At 49.8% G+C, this 13,156-nt stretch overlaps 1 protein-coding gene across 5 annotated transcripts in view; it reads right to left on the reverse strand.

The window, feature by feature from the left end:
- Positions 1–12,089, reverse strand: part of ARHGEF6 (Rac/Cdc42 guanine nucleotide exchange factor 6) — a 38,629-nt gene extending 26,540 nt beyond the window's left edge. For 2 of the 5 annotated variants that reach the window (XM_062627402.1, XM_062627401.1), the window contains exons 1-3: positions 11,700–12,089; positions 10,641–10,724; positions 3,060–3,144 (exon numbers count right to left, since the gene is read on the reverse strand). In XM_062627402.1, coding sequence (XP_062483386.1) covers positions 3,060–3,144; positions 10,641–10,724; positions 11,700–11,864 — 334 coding nt within the window. In that variant the 5' untranslated portion in view covers positions 11,865–12,089. Of the gene's footprint in view, positions 1–2,406; positions 2,560–3,059; positions 3,145–6,173; positions 6,290–10,640; positions 10,725–11,699 lie in introns of those variants that run through there. The other 3 variants (XM_062627405.1, XM_062627404.1, XM_062627403.1) reach the window with 3 other exon arrangements.
- Positions 12,090–13,156: the final 1,067 nt, after the last annotated feature.

A 13,156-nucleotide genomic window follows, 5' to 3' on the forward strand; every position in this document is an offset into this window, starting at 1 on the left:
GGTGGGAGTTACAGGAACTCAGCCGGGCTTTGATTCTTCCCAGAGGATTCTTGTCTCAATAGGAAAACACTTCATCCCTGATTGGACCTGGAGCAATACAAACTGCAAGCTCCAGGAGCATGGATGTGCTTTGTCCTTCCCCAGTGCCTTGCCCAATGGGGATCATGTCCATGACTACGACTTCCAAACCCTCATCCATCCCATACCCACGCACCAGTCTGCCCAGTCCCTGCTCCAGCAACAGACAACGTTCCCAGTATGTGCTGTCAGTGAGTCAGTTTTCTGCTCATTACACAACTGCTTGACAACCACACAGCGAATTCCCAGCTCCCTGCGCTGCAGCAACAGCAAAACAGCTCCGCATGGAAAAACCACTTTAAAAACACAGACTCTGTGTGTGTGTGTGTGGGGGGGTTATTTCTCTGGAGCATCCTGAGATTGGAGCAGCAGTGATTTCGGCTGCTCCCAGTGACTCCCAGGCCAGGAGGGGTGGACGGCTGCCAGCCTGAGATGCTCTTCCCCTGATTCCATCTGAAAAGGGAGGATGTGACCCAAGAGTCTGGACTTACTCAAGCCATCAGCCCCAGTCCCACGGGAACGACTCAGTTACTGTAGGTTTTGATGCTTCTCCCTGCCCCTCCCAATCTTCCACAAGGCTTTATAAATATCTTGCAGCAACCTAGAAACAAATGTAAAACTGACTTCGACAGTTTGGCAGGGAAACGTATCATTTATATGGCATCATGACAGCGTCCTATTTTACGCCTGGTCCAGCATGGAACGCTGCTGCCATATGTTGCTTAAACTATGGTTAGAATAGCTGGGGTTTCTGCTCACATTCCTACGCTATTTTTGGCAGATGAGCCTCGTCTGATCCAGCACAGCTGGTTTTCCTCCCCTGCCCTCGCTGTCAGATAAAAGCATCAGCTCCGTATTGCTGCTATGTGGTGGGCAGCTGCTGAACGCTGAGTTTATCCCCTCCGGTTGGTTGTGTAACAAGATCCACGAAGGCACAAGGATCGGGACTTCAAATGGATGCTCAGAAACACATTCCCACGGTGTTTCCTTGTCACCTCCTTCCCTCGGCCTCCGACAAGGGTGCTGGGATGCAGCAGCTCTGCAGGCGGCGGGATGCGCTGGCCATAGCAGGGTACCACGCTTGTCCTGATGCTCCATTCATCCTCTGGTGGGACAGGCAAACCGGGCTCTCTGCAGTGGTGGCCTGCAGGACACAGGCTCCTGCTTCTCAAGGAACTTGGCCAAGCCACCAAGAAGCAACTGTTTGAGACATGTATTTATTTTACCCTGTACTTTTCCCAAGGGTGCTCTCTGCCTGAGCAGCTAATTATGGCGCAGGCATTGCGCTTTTTAACATCTCGACAGGGGAAGCATATGTTCAAACAGATGTTTGCCATGAAACCCAAGGATCATCCCAGCTTCCCTACGGCTCCGTCGCTAACGGGTGATAGAAACTACTCCCCAGCAAAGCTGCATCCCGAGCCTTGTGCAGTGATTGCAGGGGTGAGCTGGCACACGGGTGGCTGCCAGAACAGAGCTGGAAATAAGGGGAAGGTTGTGACAACGGCCCCACACACACCCCATCACAGCCCAGCAACAGGCGAGCACAGAGGCAGGGAAGTTTCTCCCTCTTTGCTTTCAGAGCAATGAAGCTCGTGTCAAATCCCAATGACAGCGTTTGCAGAGGCTGCTCCTGCTCTAGGTAACCTGCGTGTTACACACCCTGAGCTTTCTACATGGGCACACGGGGTGCTGCCATTTAGCAGAGCAGGCAGAGGCTGGGAGGAGATGTGCTGGGACTGAATCACGGGTCACTGACTTCCAGAGAGAGAGATGGAGGCTGAGCTGAGTCCTGGCTGCAGAAGGACAGCCTAAGAACTTGAATTGCTTCACAGCAGCATTATATGCACATACACACACACATATATACCATTATACACCATATATATATATTCAGAGAATCAGAGAATCCCAGATTGGTTTGTGTTGGAATGGACCTTAAAGCTCATCCAGTCCCAACCCCTGCCATAGGCAGGGACACCATCCACTAGAGCATGTTGCTCATAGCTCCATCCAACCTGGCCTGAAACAACTGAGAAACCCATCACAGACCACAGCCAGGCAAAAATGCAGTAAACCAACAGGAAAAAACCCTCCCATTAAAGGAAAACAGTGGGGTTTGTGTTTGAATTTCCCCCCTTTCAATAGGCTACAGTGCAACGTGCAGCGGGGAAACAGAACTGCTGCTGCACTTTGGTGGGTGACCAGGACTCTGCAAGTCCACTTGTATGACCAGGGGCCACAAACACCTTCCACCCTGCAAACCCTTCCCAACCCCATGCAGCCCTGCTCCCCATGCCCTCAGGAAAGAGACCCTGGTCCTCTCACCCCTCCCCAGAGCACTGCACTGCCATCATCCTCCCTGTTGAACCTCTCCTTTCACAGCCTATGGGACTGAGTATCAGTTTAAAGCAGCCTGAAGGGATGAGCTCCATCTTTGGGATGGAAACCACAGGAGCTGATCTGCTTGGCTTCAACAGCACATAGAGAGGCAGGACAAGCCATGAGCTTGATTCCCAAATCCAGGAGCCTACTCCATGGACCAAGGGAGAGAGAAACATCAATACAACTGACAGAGCACCACGTCTGCTTGGGCATTCAGTAAGGACATGGGGCAGATGGACCTGTTTTTCTCTTTGGCTTGAAAACGCACTATTCAAACCCTGCTATTTGCATTTTGGGAGGTGCATGCTCATTTACATCGTGGCTCCTTTACAGTGACCTACTTTGAGGTCCCTTCATGCCATCAAAAGTGAGCAGAGGTCCCTTTGTGGAAAGCAATGATCTAAGCCAGCAAAGCGCACACAGCCACACTTAAACCTGGGGTTGGTAGAAGCATGAAGTACCAATCCCACCATCCAGCATCAGCCCAAGCCTCCAGAAACCATCACAAACCGGGAAGTACCAAACAAACACCCCCCGTGCCGGCATTTGTAGGAGAGGAACTGAAAAGACAACAGAAAAACCTCCTTGGTTCTTACCTTCAGTAGCTTTGCTTAGAGCTGTTAACGTGCTCAGGACCTTGATGAACTGCTCTCCGGTGTACAAATCATATGGATCAAACACCTGCCAAAGAGGAACTTGGTCAGTTGAGCCCAAAACACCCCACTGGGGCTGTGTGAGGGTATTGGTAAGGACTGAGAAGCCCTTCTGCCTGCAGGGAAGGGGTTTATTCAGGGCTGACAACATCCCTTTACAGTGAAGGAATTCCTGGGGCAGGGCAGGGGGACCTGGCAGCATTCCCATCACAACATCAGGGACAAGGGGAGGAAGGAATCAGTGCTGGCTGCAGAGCAGGGACTTGCAGAGCATCATGGGGAAGGTTATTGCTTGCCTTGAGGGGAGGAAAGATTTTGCTGCTATTTTTTGCTACCGAAAGCTGAAGAGATGGAGGCTGTACATAGACATGGATATACACAGACACACTGTCAGCAGCAGGAGACACAAACACACAGTTTGCTGCTGCTGCAATATGGCACATATAATGCATATACATGCTTTGACAGGAAGACAAAAGCAGTTATTTTATGGGCAAAACTTCCACTCTAAGGAATTCTGCATTCCCAAGCCTCAAACAGACACACACAGTTAGCAAGGGCTTATTTCCTGCGACTGGTGACTGCACCTTGCGCACCCAGACCTTCAGAACTCATTCCCAGCACAACGAGGGGCAATTTGAGCTTCCAACCCCTCCTAACACCTGAGAAACCCCCTCAAGTTCACACCGACTGCACAAATCCTACCCTTAAGGAAGCAAAGAGAAGCGATACAAGTTGTTCCTGATACAAAAAGCTCCTGTTATCGGTATGACCGAGGCACCATCTGCTACCCCCCATACACACATTGTCTTGCAGATGGAGACCACAGATCCAAAGAACAGCGAGGCTGGTTTGAAAGCTCTCCTGGCAGACACCATTCACTTACAAACACTTCCAACACACACGAGTATGTCCTGCTAAGTAAGTACACGAGGCTTTAAGTACCTCGAGGGTAGCACTGCCCTTTAGAACAGCCCTTTCTTCCTTTCCACACTGAGCTCCTTGAGCCCACTTGGCATCTCTCCATTAGGAAGGGGCCTGGCCTCTTCCGCAGAGCTGGATGCTCGCAGCATCTCTTGCTCTCGACAGACACAGTGCAGCAATAAGGTCCCACAAGGGCAGCACAGAATGGTAAGAATCTATCTACAAACTGACTCAGCCAGTGGGAGAAAGGCTTTATAGAAACAGAGGGGGACAGCCTGCTGTCGTTATAGATATTAAAGTCAGTAGCTCCACATCTACCGCTCCGTACATCCCCACCTACCTTGGGCTGTCTCCGAGCTGATCTATTGCCCTCACTCACTTGGCTGCGCTCCTGTGGACCACACAGACCGCATCCCCTGTGCCAGCTGGTGCATGAACTAGTTCTGTGCCCTGCAAGCGCCGGCAGCGCTATCAGAGCATCGCCTCCAGCCCTCGCCAGTGTCTGCGTGCACAGGGAGATGGTAATGGAGAGCCCGGGTGTGCGCTGACCCTGTTGGCAGCCGCCGGAGGATGCAACGTTACAGCAGGAGGAATGTCTGTGTGCAGCTCTCTTCTGTGTCATTCCCTATCAGAGCCCTTCTTTTCCCCACTTAGGAAAGTCCAGAAAAACAAGTCCTGCCTTGAATGAACTGCATCTTCTTTTATTAAAGTAGCACAAAACAGCCCTGATGCTTCTGAGCATAGAATAATGCTGCAAGCTCAGAGTCTGGCAAAGTCCAGAGGAAAATGGTGGTGGGAAGGAAATTATAGCATCAAACCTAGCAATAACTGTAAGGACTTTCCTTCATGAAGAAATTGTCTGGAGTAGCTACCGTGGAGCAGCAGCTATATGGAAAACTCTGCTGGATCAGCTACTGTAGTGAATACACTCTGCAGCTTGTTCCAGAATAAATTAATCATACAGAAAAGTCCTCATTTATGAGCTAAAAATTATTTTTTCCAGCACAATCCATCCGTAATTCCATTCCTAACTGTCAGACAAGCTGTGGGGCTGGAAGAAAAATAGAAAGGGAAAAGGTTTTTTGCTTTTAGCTCATGGAAGATCACAGAATTCCAGTCTGATTTGGAAAGGACCTCAAAGCTCCTCCAGCTCCAACCCCTGCCACGGGCAGGGACCCCTTCCACTAGAGCAGCTTGCTCCAAGCCCCTGTGTCCAACCTGGCCTTGAACACTGCCAGGGATGGGGCAGCCACAGCTTCTCTGGGCACCCTGTGCCAGCGCCTCAGCACCCTCACAGGGAAGAGCTTCTGCCTAAGAGCTCATCTCAGTCTCCCCTCTGGCAGCTTAAAGCCATTCCCCTTGGCCTGTCCCTCCATCCCTTGTCCCAAGCCCCTCTCCAGCTTTCCTGCAGCCCCTTTAGGCACTGGAACTGCTCTCAGGTCTCCCCTTCAGGAGCCTTCTCTTGCCCAGGCTGACCCAGCCCAGCTCTCTCAGCCTGGCTCCAGAGCAGAGCTGCTCCAGCCCTCACAGCACCTCTGTGGATGTAAGCAAAACCCCTCTTAGATCTAGGCTGTCATCTGAGCATCTCCATTAAATCGCTCTCCCGACTTCCAGAGTCACAGCCCGCAGCTCCGGCTGCTCCATCAGGCATCACACCGGCAGAGGGAAACCTGCGCTGCCGCACTGCCAGGCCTCCCAGAGGCACCGAGGAGGCGAGGAAGCGCCGGGCAGTGACAAGAAGAGCTCGAAAAATCCCCCCCGCAGCTGCACCTAGCAAGCTACCAGCACCCAAACGTCCAGGACCGGGCTGGGAGATGCAAAAGTGCCGGGAAGCCGGGCTGTGCTTCGAGCCCGAGCGCACCGCAAAGCCCCAAACCCGAGGGCTGGGACCGGACCGCCCCGCTCCGCTGCCGGGGATAACCGGGGGCTCCCCGGCGGGACAAACACCGGCAGCAGCCGGGAGCGCCCTGCGCACCGCCGGGCCCCTCGGCTCCTCCGCCCGCAGCAAGGAGCCGCGCTCCGGTTACCCCAGCGGGGACACCGCGGTGCGAGGACACCCGTGGGGGATGCCCGAGGGGGGACAATGGGATGCCCGGCGCGGGTGCCGGTGCCCGCAGCGCGGTCGGTACTCACGGCAGCGGGCGGACGGGCGCGCAGCCCCGGGGCATGGCGGCGGCGGTCGGGGCTGCGGGCTGCGGGCGGCCGCTGCGGCTCTGACCCGGAGCCGGATCGCGGCGCGGGGAAGGGAAGGGAAGGGAAGGGGAAGGGGAAGTGACAGGCGGTGCCGCCGCCCCGCTCCGCCCCGCCGCTCGCTGCGGGACCCGTGCGGCCGTGAGACCGCAGCTCCCTCCGCCGGCCGCGGACGGCAAAGGGAAAGGGAGGTGGGAAAAGGGGGGAAGAGAAAGGCATGGGGAAGGGAAAAGGGAAACGGGAAAAGGGAAAAGGTAAAAGGGAAGGGGGAAAAGTGAGTTAGGAAAGAGGGGTAAGAGGAAAGGAAAACAGGAAAGGAGGAAAGGATAGCGAAAAACAGGAAAAGGAAGAAAGGAAAAAGAGGAAACAGAGGAAAAGGGAAAGGAGAAAAGGAGCAAGAAAAAGGACAGGAAAAATGAGGGAGGGATAGGATAAGAAAGGAAACCCCAGGCTATTGAAATGATCACTACAGCAGGTTTGCACCACCAAGAAGAGAAATGCTGCAGAAGGGCCTGTAGAGGAGGTGCGGTTCCACTGAGGATTCTCAGAGACAGCACGCCCCGAGCACAGCACCAGTGCTGTGTGTGCCCATCTGGAAAGGGAAGGATGTGCTGTACTGAGCCGGGGGGAGCCCAGCTGTGGGTCCCAAACCCATGCAGGGACCTTGGGATGTCAGAAGACATCACACACCCTGTGAGCAGGAGGGGACTGGGACATGGGGTCCTTCTGAATCCAGACATACCCACCCCCAGCACTCGTGCTGGGCAGCTCTGCCTTTTGATGTTAACCAGCTTAGAAAGGTAACGCTGCTTGGGAGCAAAACCAAAGCAGAGCAGGCTTTGGGAGCACAAGGGGGTGATGGTTCTTCATCTGCTCTTCCGCTCCTTTGAGGTACAAACAGTTTGGTGAAGGCTGAAAACACCTCCAGCTGCAGAAATAGCTTCAGTTGTGCCCGCGATGGCAGTGCCATGCTGCGTGCTCTGTGTGGTTTAATCCAGCTATTGATTCCTCTTGCAGATACATTCTTGGTTCAACACAGATGCCAGCCCCTTGCCAGCAGTTTTGTGGTCATATTGGCAATAAAACGCTGCTGAATGAAGGTCTTGTCCTTCCTCAGCAGTAAATGATGCTTAGGTATTGAGCTGCTGTTACTGTGTCAACAGCTAAAGCCAAGAACAGTTCCCATTTTGCCCTCACAAACAAGCAGGACCAGGTGTTTCCTACCCAATTTGTCCCTTTCTTCATCATCTTTCCCCTCTATCTGCTACACTAGACTGCACAAACCATCAGGTTCTGTCCTGCTTGCATCCAGCTTAGCAGTGCTCACTCGCTGGACCAGACCTTGGGCTCACAGCCACAGCTCAGAGGTTAAAGCCACTCTTTCTCAGTCCAAACCACTAAGGACTCTTAAGGTCCAAAGAGCTGCCCACATCCTCTGTCTCAGCAGTGTTGGGCTGATGGATGCTCTCATGACTTGAATCAAATGCCAGACTGAAAAGCAGTTGAAGAGTTTTAGACACAGCCTCATTGTTTCAGCTCGTCGCAGCACTTGCCTAGTACACAGGAGGTGTCAGCTTCTCCGCATGCTTTCTGTTCTAGGACTGACACATTTGAAGCAGCACATGGTTGCAGGCTTCAGTCCTGGGCTGAAGCTAAGGGAGACTTTGGTTATTTATACCCTACAATGAGACGGATGACTCCAGCTCACACCACAGGCCTGCAGAGCTGCGGCAGCTTAATGGAGCCACCTCAAAGGAATGTCACTGAGTGTTCTCCCTTCCTTCCGCTATGTCCAAATGTTTCCCTGCTCCTGTAAGGCAGGAGAAGGTGCTGTTTGTCTCGATGTGCTTTTCTTCCTAAGATTGGGTTACCAGGACAACAAAGAAGGGTAGGTGGGAAGCACATATGTGTGGCTCTGCAGGAGTAACCTCTTTGCATGCCCCCCCATTGGAAGAGATTGGCAAGCAGTTACCTGTTTGGGTTTCAACCCAAAGCTGTTGGAAACCCTACCTTCCACGCTGCTCCCCTGCCCTGCACGCTAGCGATGCCCGCTGAAGTGATGCGTTCCAGATGGCAGCTGTACAAACATTACGACAAAACCAAGTTTAAGGCACGGTGCGATGCTGTGGCAAAGTACAGTGAGGCCACACGATGCCAGGATGGGATGCCAATGGCATAGAAGATGTTTTTCATGCTTGAGATTCCCCAGGATGAGGCCCTTTTGTACAAGTAGAAGTTGTGAGCTCTGATTCCCCCAGAACATCCTCTTTCGCTCACATCTGCAACAGGAACAGGATCTTTGACCTTAACATGCATTTGTCAGTCTGAAGACAGAAGTGGCTCAGATCCAGTCCCAGGCTACTTCTTCATATCTAAGGAACAAGAGTTCTCTGCAGAGAAGGGCAGAATTTGACCAAACCATGAGGTTTTTATTGTCAAATCCAGGGTGTGGGCCAGGGCATTTAAACCCATTAAACCAAGAGCTTTCCTGATGTTACTCTTTCCTCAGGATGGGATAATGGAGCAGCACAGATTTTCTATCCTATGCTCATCTTCCTTAGACATAATATCCCATCACTGCAGCTTCAGGGTGGATAGATCTTGGAACCAGAAGTCTCCTTGCCAGTGAGATCCAAACAGGGCAGCTTTCAGAAGGAACAGAGGGTTTCCATGTCTGCCCTGGCTTTGCCTTCAGAGAGCACTCAGACAAGCTGGCAATATGGGAAGAGCCAGAGGGAAGCCAAAGCACTCTGCCTCGGGCCATGTCTTGCCTACCATCTCAGCTGCCCTACCTCTAGTGTTCCTCTGCCTGGAGTTCCTGAGGGAGAAGCAAAGTTCCTGTGTTCTAATGTGACTTCATATTTGGGGGAAAAAAAAAGAACAAGAAAACATATTCATTTCACTGCAAACTTTAAGCTTGAGAGATGTGAGCTTTTGTTCAGCTTTTGAGGTCTCCTTTCACAGTGCAGGGCGGCCACATGAGCACTGGGGGAGTTCCTGAAGGATCAGAATACTTCAAAGATAAAAGGGGTTATAAATCAGAAGGAAAAAGAAGTCAGAAGCCTTTTCTGAAGTGAAAACCAAGGAAGAAAAAGCACAGGGAGGATCAGAGCAACACCAAGAGCTGGACACAGAATGATGCTGGTTCTTGGTATCTGTACATTGTGGAGTGTGGCTGCAATAGTGCAGAACTGGCTTTTAAAAGTACGAGATGCTAAAGCACAACGGTTGAGGGCTATTCCCTGGTCCTGATTTTGAGCTCTTTAAGGGTCCTGGGTTTTTTGCTGTTTTCCACTACAAGCATTATGATCGGTTTTCAAACACAAAAATAAACCCTCTCAAAGCAGAGGAAATCACACGGCCAGCACCAGAAGACTGGCAACAACTGATTTCTGATGTGGCAGGCCTTCGGTGAGTCTATATTTATCTGTTCTTCAAGCTGCTGCAGCAGCAAGGCTTGGAGAGATGCATTTACTGGGAAACAATGGGCTGGTGAAGCAGCTCTGCAACGAGCGTGTATTCGTGCTGGGTTGCTCTAAGGTGCTGAAGAAAGGCTTTTTGCTTGCTTAGACCTACCAAAGGAAAAGTGCAAGTAACAGAGCTACCACGGGTTGGATGCTTCTTACCATGGTGCCTGAATAGTCTGTATAATGCCCAAGGATTCTGTCCCTGCTTCTGGCAGGTATTTTGCTTCCAGTGTTGGGCACATTTCAAAGGAGACAGTGACAGACAGCTCTTAGTTACAAGTTTCTTATAGGCATTTAAGTGTGACACAGAAGTCTTTGCATTCTAAATCCATACGCACTTAGTAAAAGATCTGATGGCAAAAGGAGCTGACCTCTGAGGTCATTTAGACTCTGATCTTGCAAATACAAGCTATGCTTAAGCATGAGAATCAGTATTTAGATAGACCAGTAACAGCCACTGAAAAGGTGTCTTTTGACTTCATTAGGATGATTTTTATGTACAAGGATCAATGTACGATGATGTGTTTGGCAGTTTCCCACACAACGGTTGCAAGGAGATGAAAATACTTCACTATCGAGAGTATTTTCTATCAGAGCAAGGCTAAACCCTGCAATCCCTTCTCTCCAACACTGAAAAACAATGTAAACAAGTCCACAGTTCAACTCTATTTTCACAGACCTCCTTTTATTGCTGCATGTATTCCTGCCTGACCACTTCGGCTTGTCTCAAAAGGCGAGAAGGAATCTGTTAAGCTCACAGTCAATGCACTCTGTTTCCACATTCTCCAGACAGAATGTTAAGTTACCCATGCTCTGATTGCTGTCACTCATACAAAAGATGAGGAACGACACCGATTTCATCCCTCTGGTATCCGGCTTGTTTCCAAAGGCTGATGGAACAAGCACTTTATGACACTAAAAGCAAGGAGCCAAGCTGACTTACCTCCACTTTAAGGAGCGCACAGCCTTTCAGGAACTCTTGAATATTACTGATGCAATCGGCTTCATTTTTAGGCTCCAGGCAGTGCTAAAGAAAGAGAATCCACTGAGCTCATTGCATTACCTCCTGTCTAGGCTCTATTCAGGGGGCTCTGCATGAATATTGACATGTGCAGTTTATACTGAATTAGGGAAGCTTCTGGAGGGGGCGGCTGGGGGAGGCAGGCAAGCTGTCGAAGCAGGAAGAGCCAGCCACTGGAGGAAGTGATGCACACATCGAGATGGTCGGCATCTTGTGTTGAATGTCAGCAGATGTCAGTGCCCCAAGCGGCAGTGGGAAACGGGTGACCTTTAAGAACACACTGCACCCCAAGCATCACATATGAGCACAATCGGGAGCTCCCAGTCAGCAAAACTGATTTGTGCACAAGAAATAAAGGCTCCTGTCCTACAGGGTGGAGAAGCTGGTGTTTTCTTTCTTTTTAATTAAACAGCATTCTCCTCTGTGTTGCCATTTCCTATCTCTCATTGGACTCCTTCCCTTTTTGCTCCTCTTGCAGCAGCTTACCACGCTCTTGGCTGGTCTGAATATATCCCCTGTAAAACTACAGCAGGAGCTTATATAGCTTCAGTACCAATGGATTTGCATGGATGCAAGGTTTGTGTTTTATTCCTGACTAACAAAGTGTTTTACACTAAGAGTTCTGAAAGAGTGAATACATTTACAGTTGTAGCTAATGGCATTTACGTAAATACAGACAAACTGCATCTCCTTCTATTCAAAACCAAGCTATTTTGATCTCTGGTAGGCCCGGTATTTCCTGCCACTGGATGAACATGTGTAACTTAGCCAACTGCAAACTTCTGGTGGTTTTTCCTGCCTGTAGAGACGAAATCAAAGGACTAAAGCTACAATTGCACCGTCCCCTCAATTAGGTGCCAGTAAGTGAGATGTAAACCATGTCGCTGATACTCCTTGCTCACCTTACCAAAGCAATGCACAAAGCAGGGCAGGATTTTACTGTTTCAAGCTCCCAAAAATGCATCGTAAGAGAGCAGTTACCTTTTCAGCAGATCCCGGAAGCAGTCGATTGATGAGTTTACAAAGCACAGTTCCATCTTTGAGAGCAGCTTTCAGGAACTCTTCGGGATCATCTACTGTTTTCTTTGGGGAATTTAACACTCCTAAGGAAATCAGCCACGTTACAGTTTGTTCTTCTGGATTCATCCTGGAGCGCTGTGCCGCCAGCGCAGTTCTCCTGTGCAGCAGCTTGCTGGAACCCACATCCGTGATTACATCTTCCTGCCTCTGCTGCTGCTTGCACAGCTCCAGGGTGAAACTACGTTTTTTTTTTGCTCAGCACAGAAATTCACCAAAGCTTAAGAACCAGAAGTACTCTTCCTGGGAGGTAACAAACTTGTTCTCGAAGCAAAAGAGCTTCTAGCGCTCTGTTAAAGACAGTCAACCACACAGTTCCAACATCACTGGAAATAGAAGTGGTTTATGTGGATACTGGTTCCACCAAAAGCATTAGAATGGTTTGGGTTGGAAAGGACCTTAATAGCATCTAGTTCCAACATACCTAGTGACTTTCTCCTTCTGGTAGCCTGGCAAATGTGGGCTTTACTTACAGCTATTGTCCCAAGAAACAAATTTGTCTTTACTACTGTAAATAGAGGTATTTACAGTTTTAAAACAGAACTGCACACTAAAGAGGATTGGGAGCAGCATTACACTGACTTTAAATCAGCCTTTTTTGACTTCATGGGGCAAACCTAGTTATTAAAATTGCCTTTTAAGAGTTGTTTTCAAGATCTGAATTTTGAAAATGAATTCTGATCATGCACTGTATGCAGAAAAAACAATGGGGGTTTTCAATTGCTTTATGTAAGTGCACATTTAATCCAAATTGGGGCTCGGGAGATGCTAAATCTCTCAAACATCTGGATAACTTAGGAAAGTTCATAAAATTAAGTCCTCCAAAGCTGAGCATTAAGCTTCCCAGCTATTTCACTCATCCTGTTAAAATGTCCCTTTCCACCAGCAAGTCAGGATCCACCGGAATTAATCAGTTTCACCTGCTCTGGGGCTGTATTAACCATTACTAGTGATCAGAGTAACTTGAAGAAATCCAGTTGTCCTGACACCTTAACTGTCCTTTCACCGGAAGAGATGGAAAGTGAAGTCATTCTCCATTTATGATGCCAAAGAAGTTGGAGCAGCATGGATTGAAGCAATACCATAGGAACAAATATCCTACAGACCAGCACTGCACAGTGACAACGTTCTGAGCCAATTCTTAATCCTGTTATTTGAAGCAACTGTTTTGAAGATGTCAGTGGTCTCAAACTGCTTAGGGTTAGTGATTTAAAGGGTAGGAACAGAACAGCAGAAGGATAAATTACATACAGTAAACATGCTTGGGTTTGCATCTCCACTTTCCAGGTCTTATGCCGGCTCCTGGGACCTACTTTTAGCAGCCACCAGTAAGAAATCAGAATTGCTCTTTTAGGGTTAGA

This window comes from Pezoporus occidentalis, unplaced genomic scaffold (assembly GCF_034315485.1).
Source record: "Pezoporus occidentalis ecotype Australia unplaced genomic scaffold, CSIRO_AGI_Poc_V1 ctg30, whole genome shotgun sequence".
Lineage (NCBI taxonomy): Eukaryota > Metazoa > Chordata > Aves > Psittaciformes > Psittacidae > Pezoporus > Pezoporus occidentalis.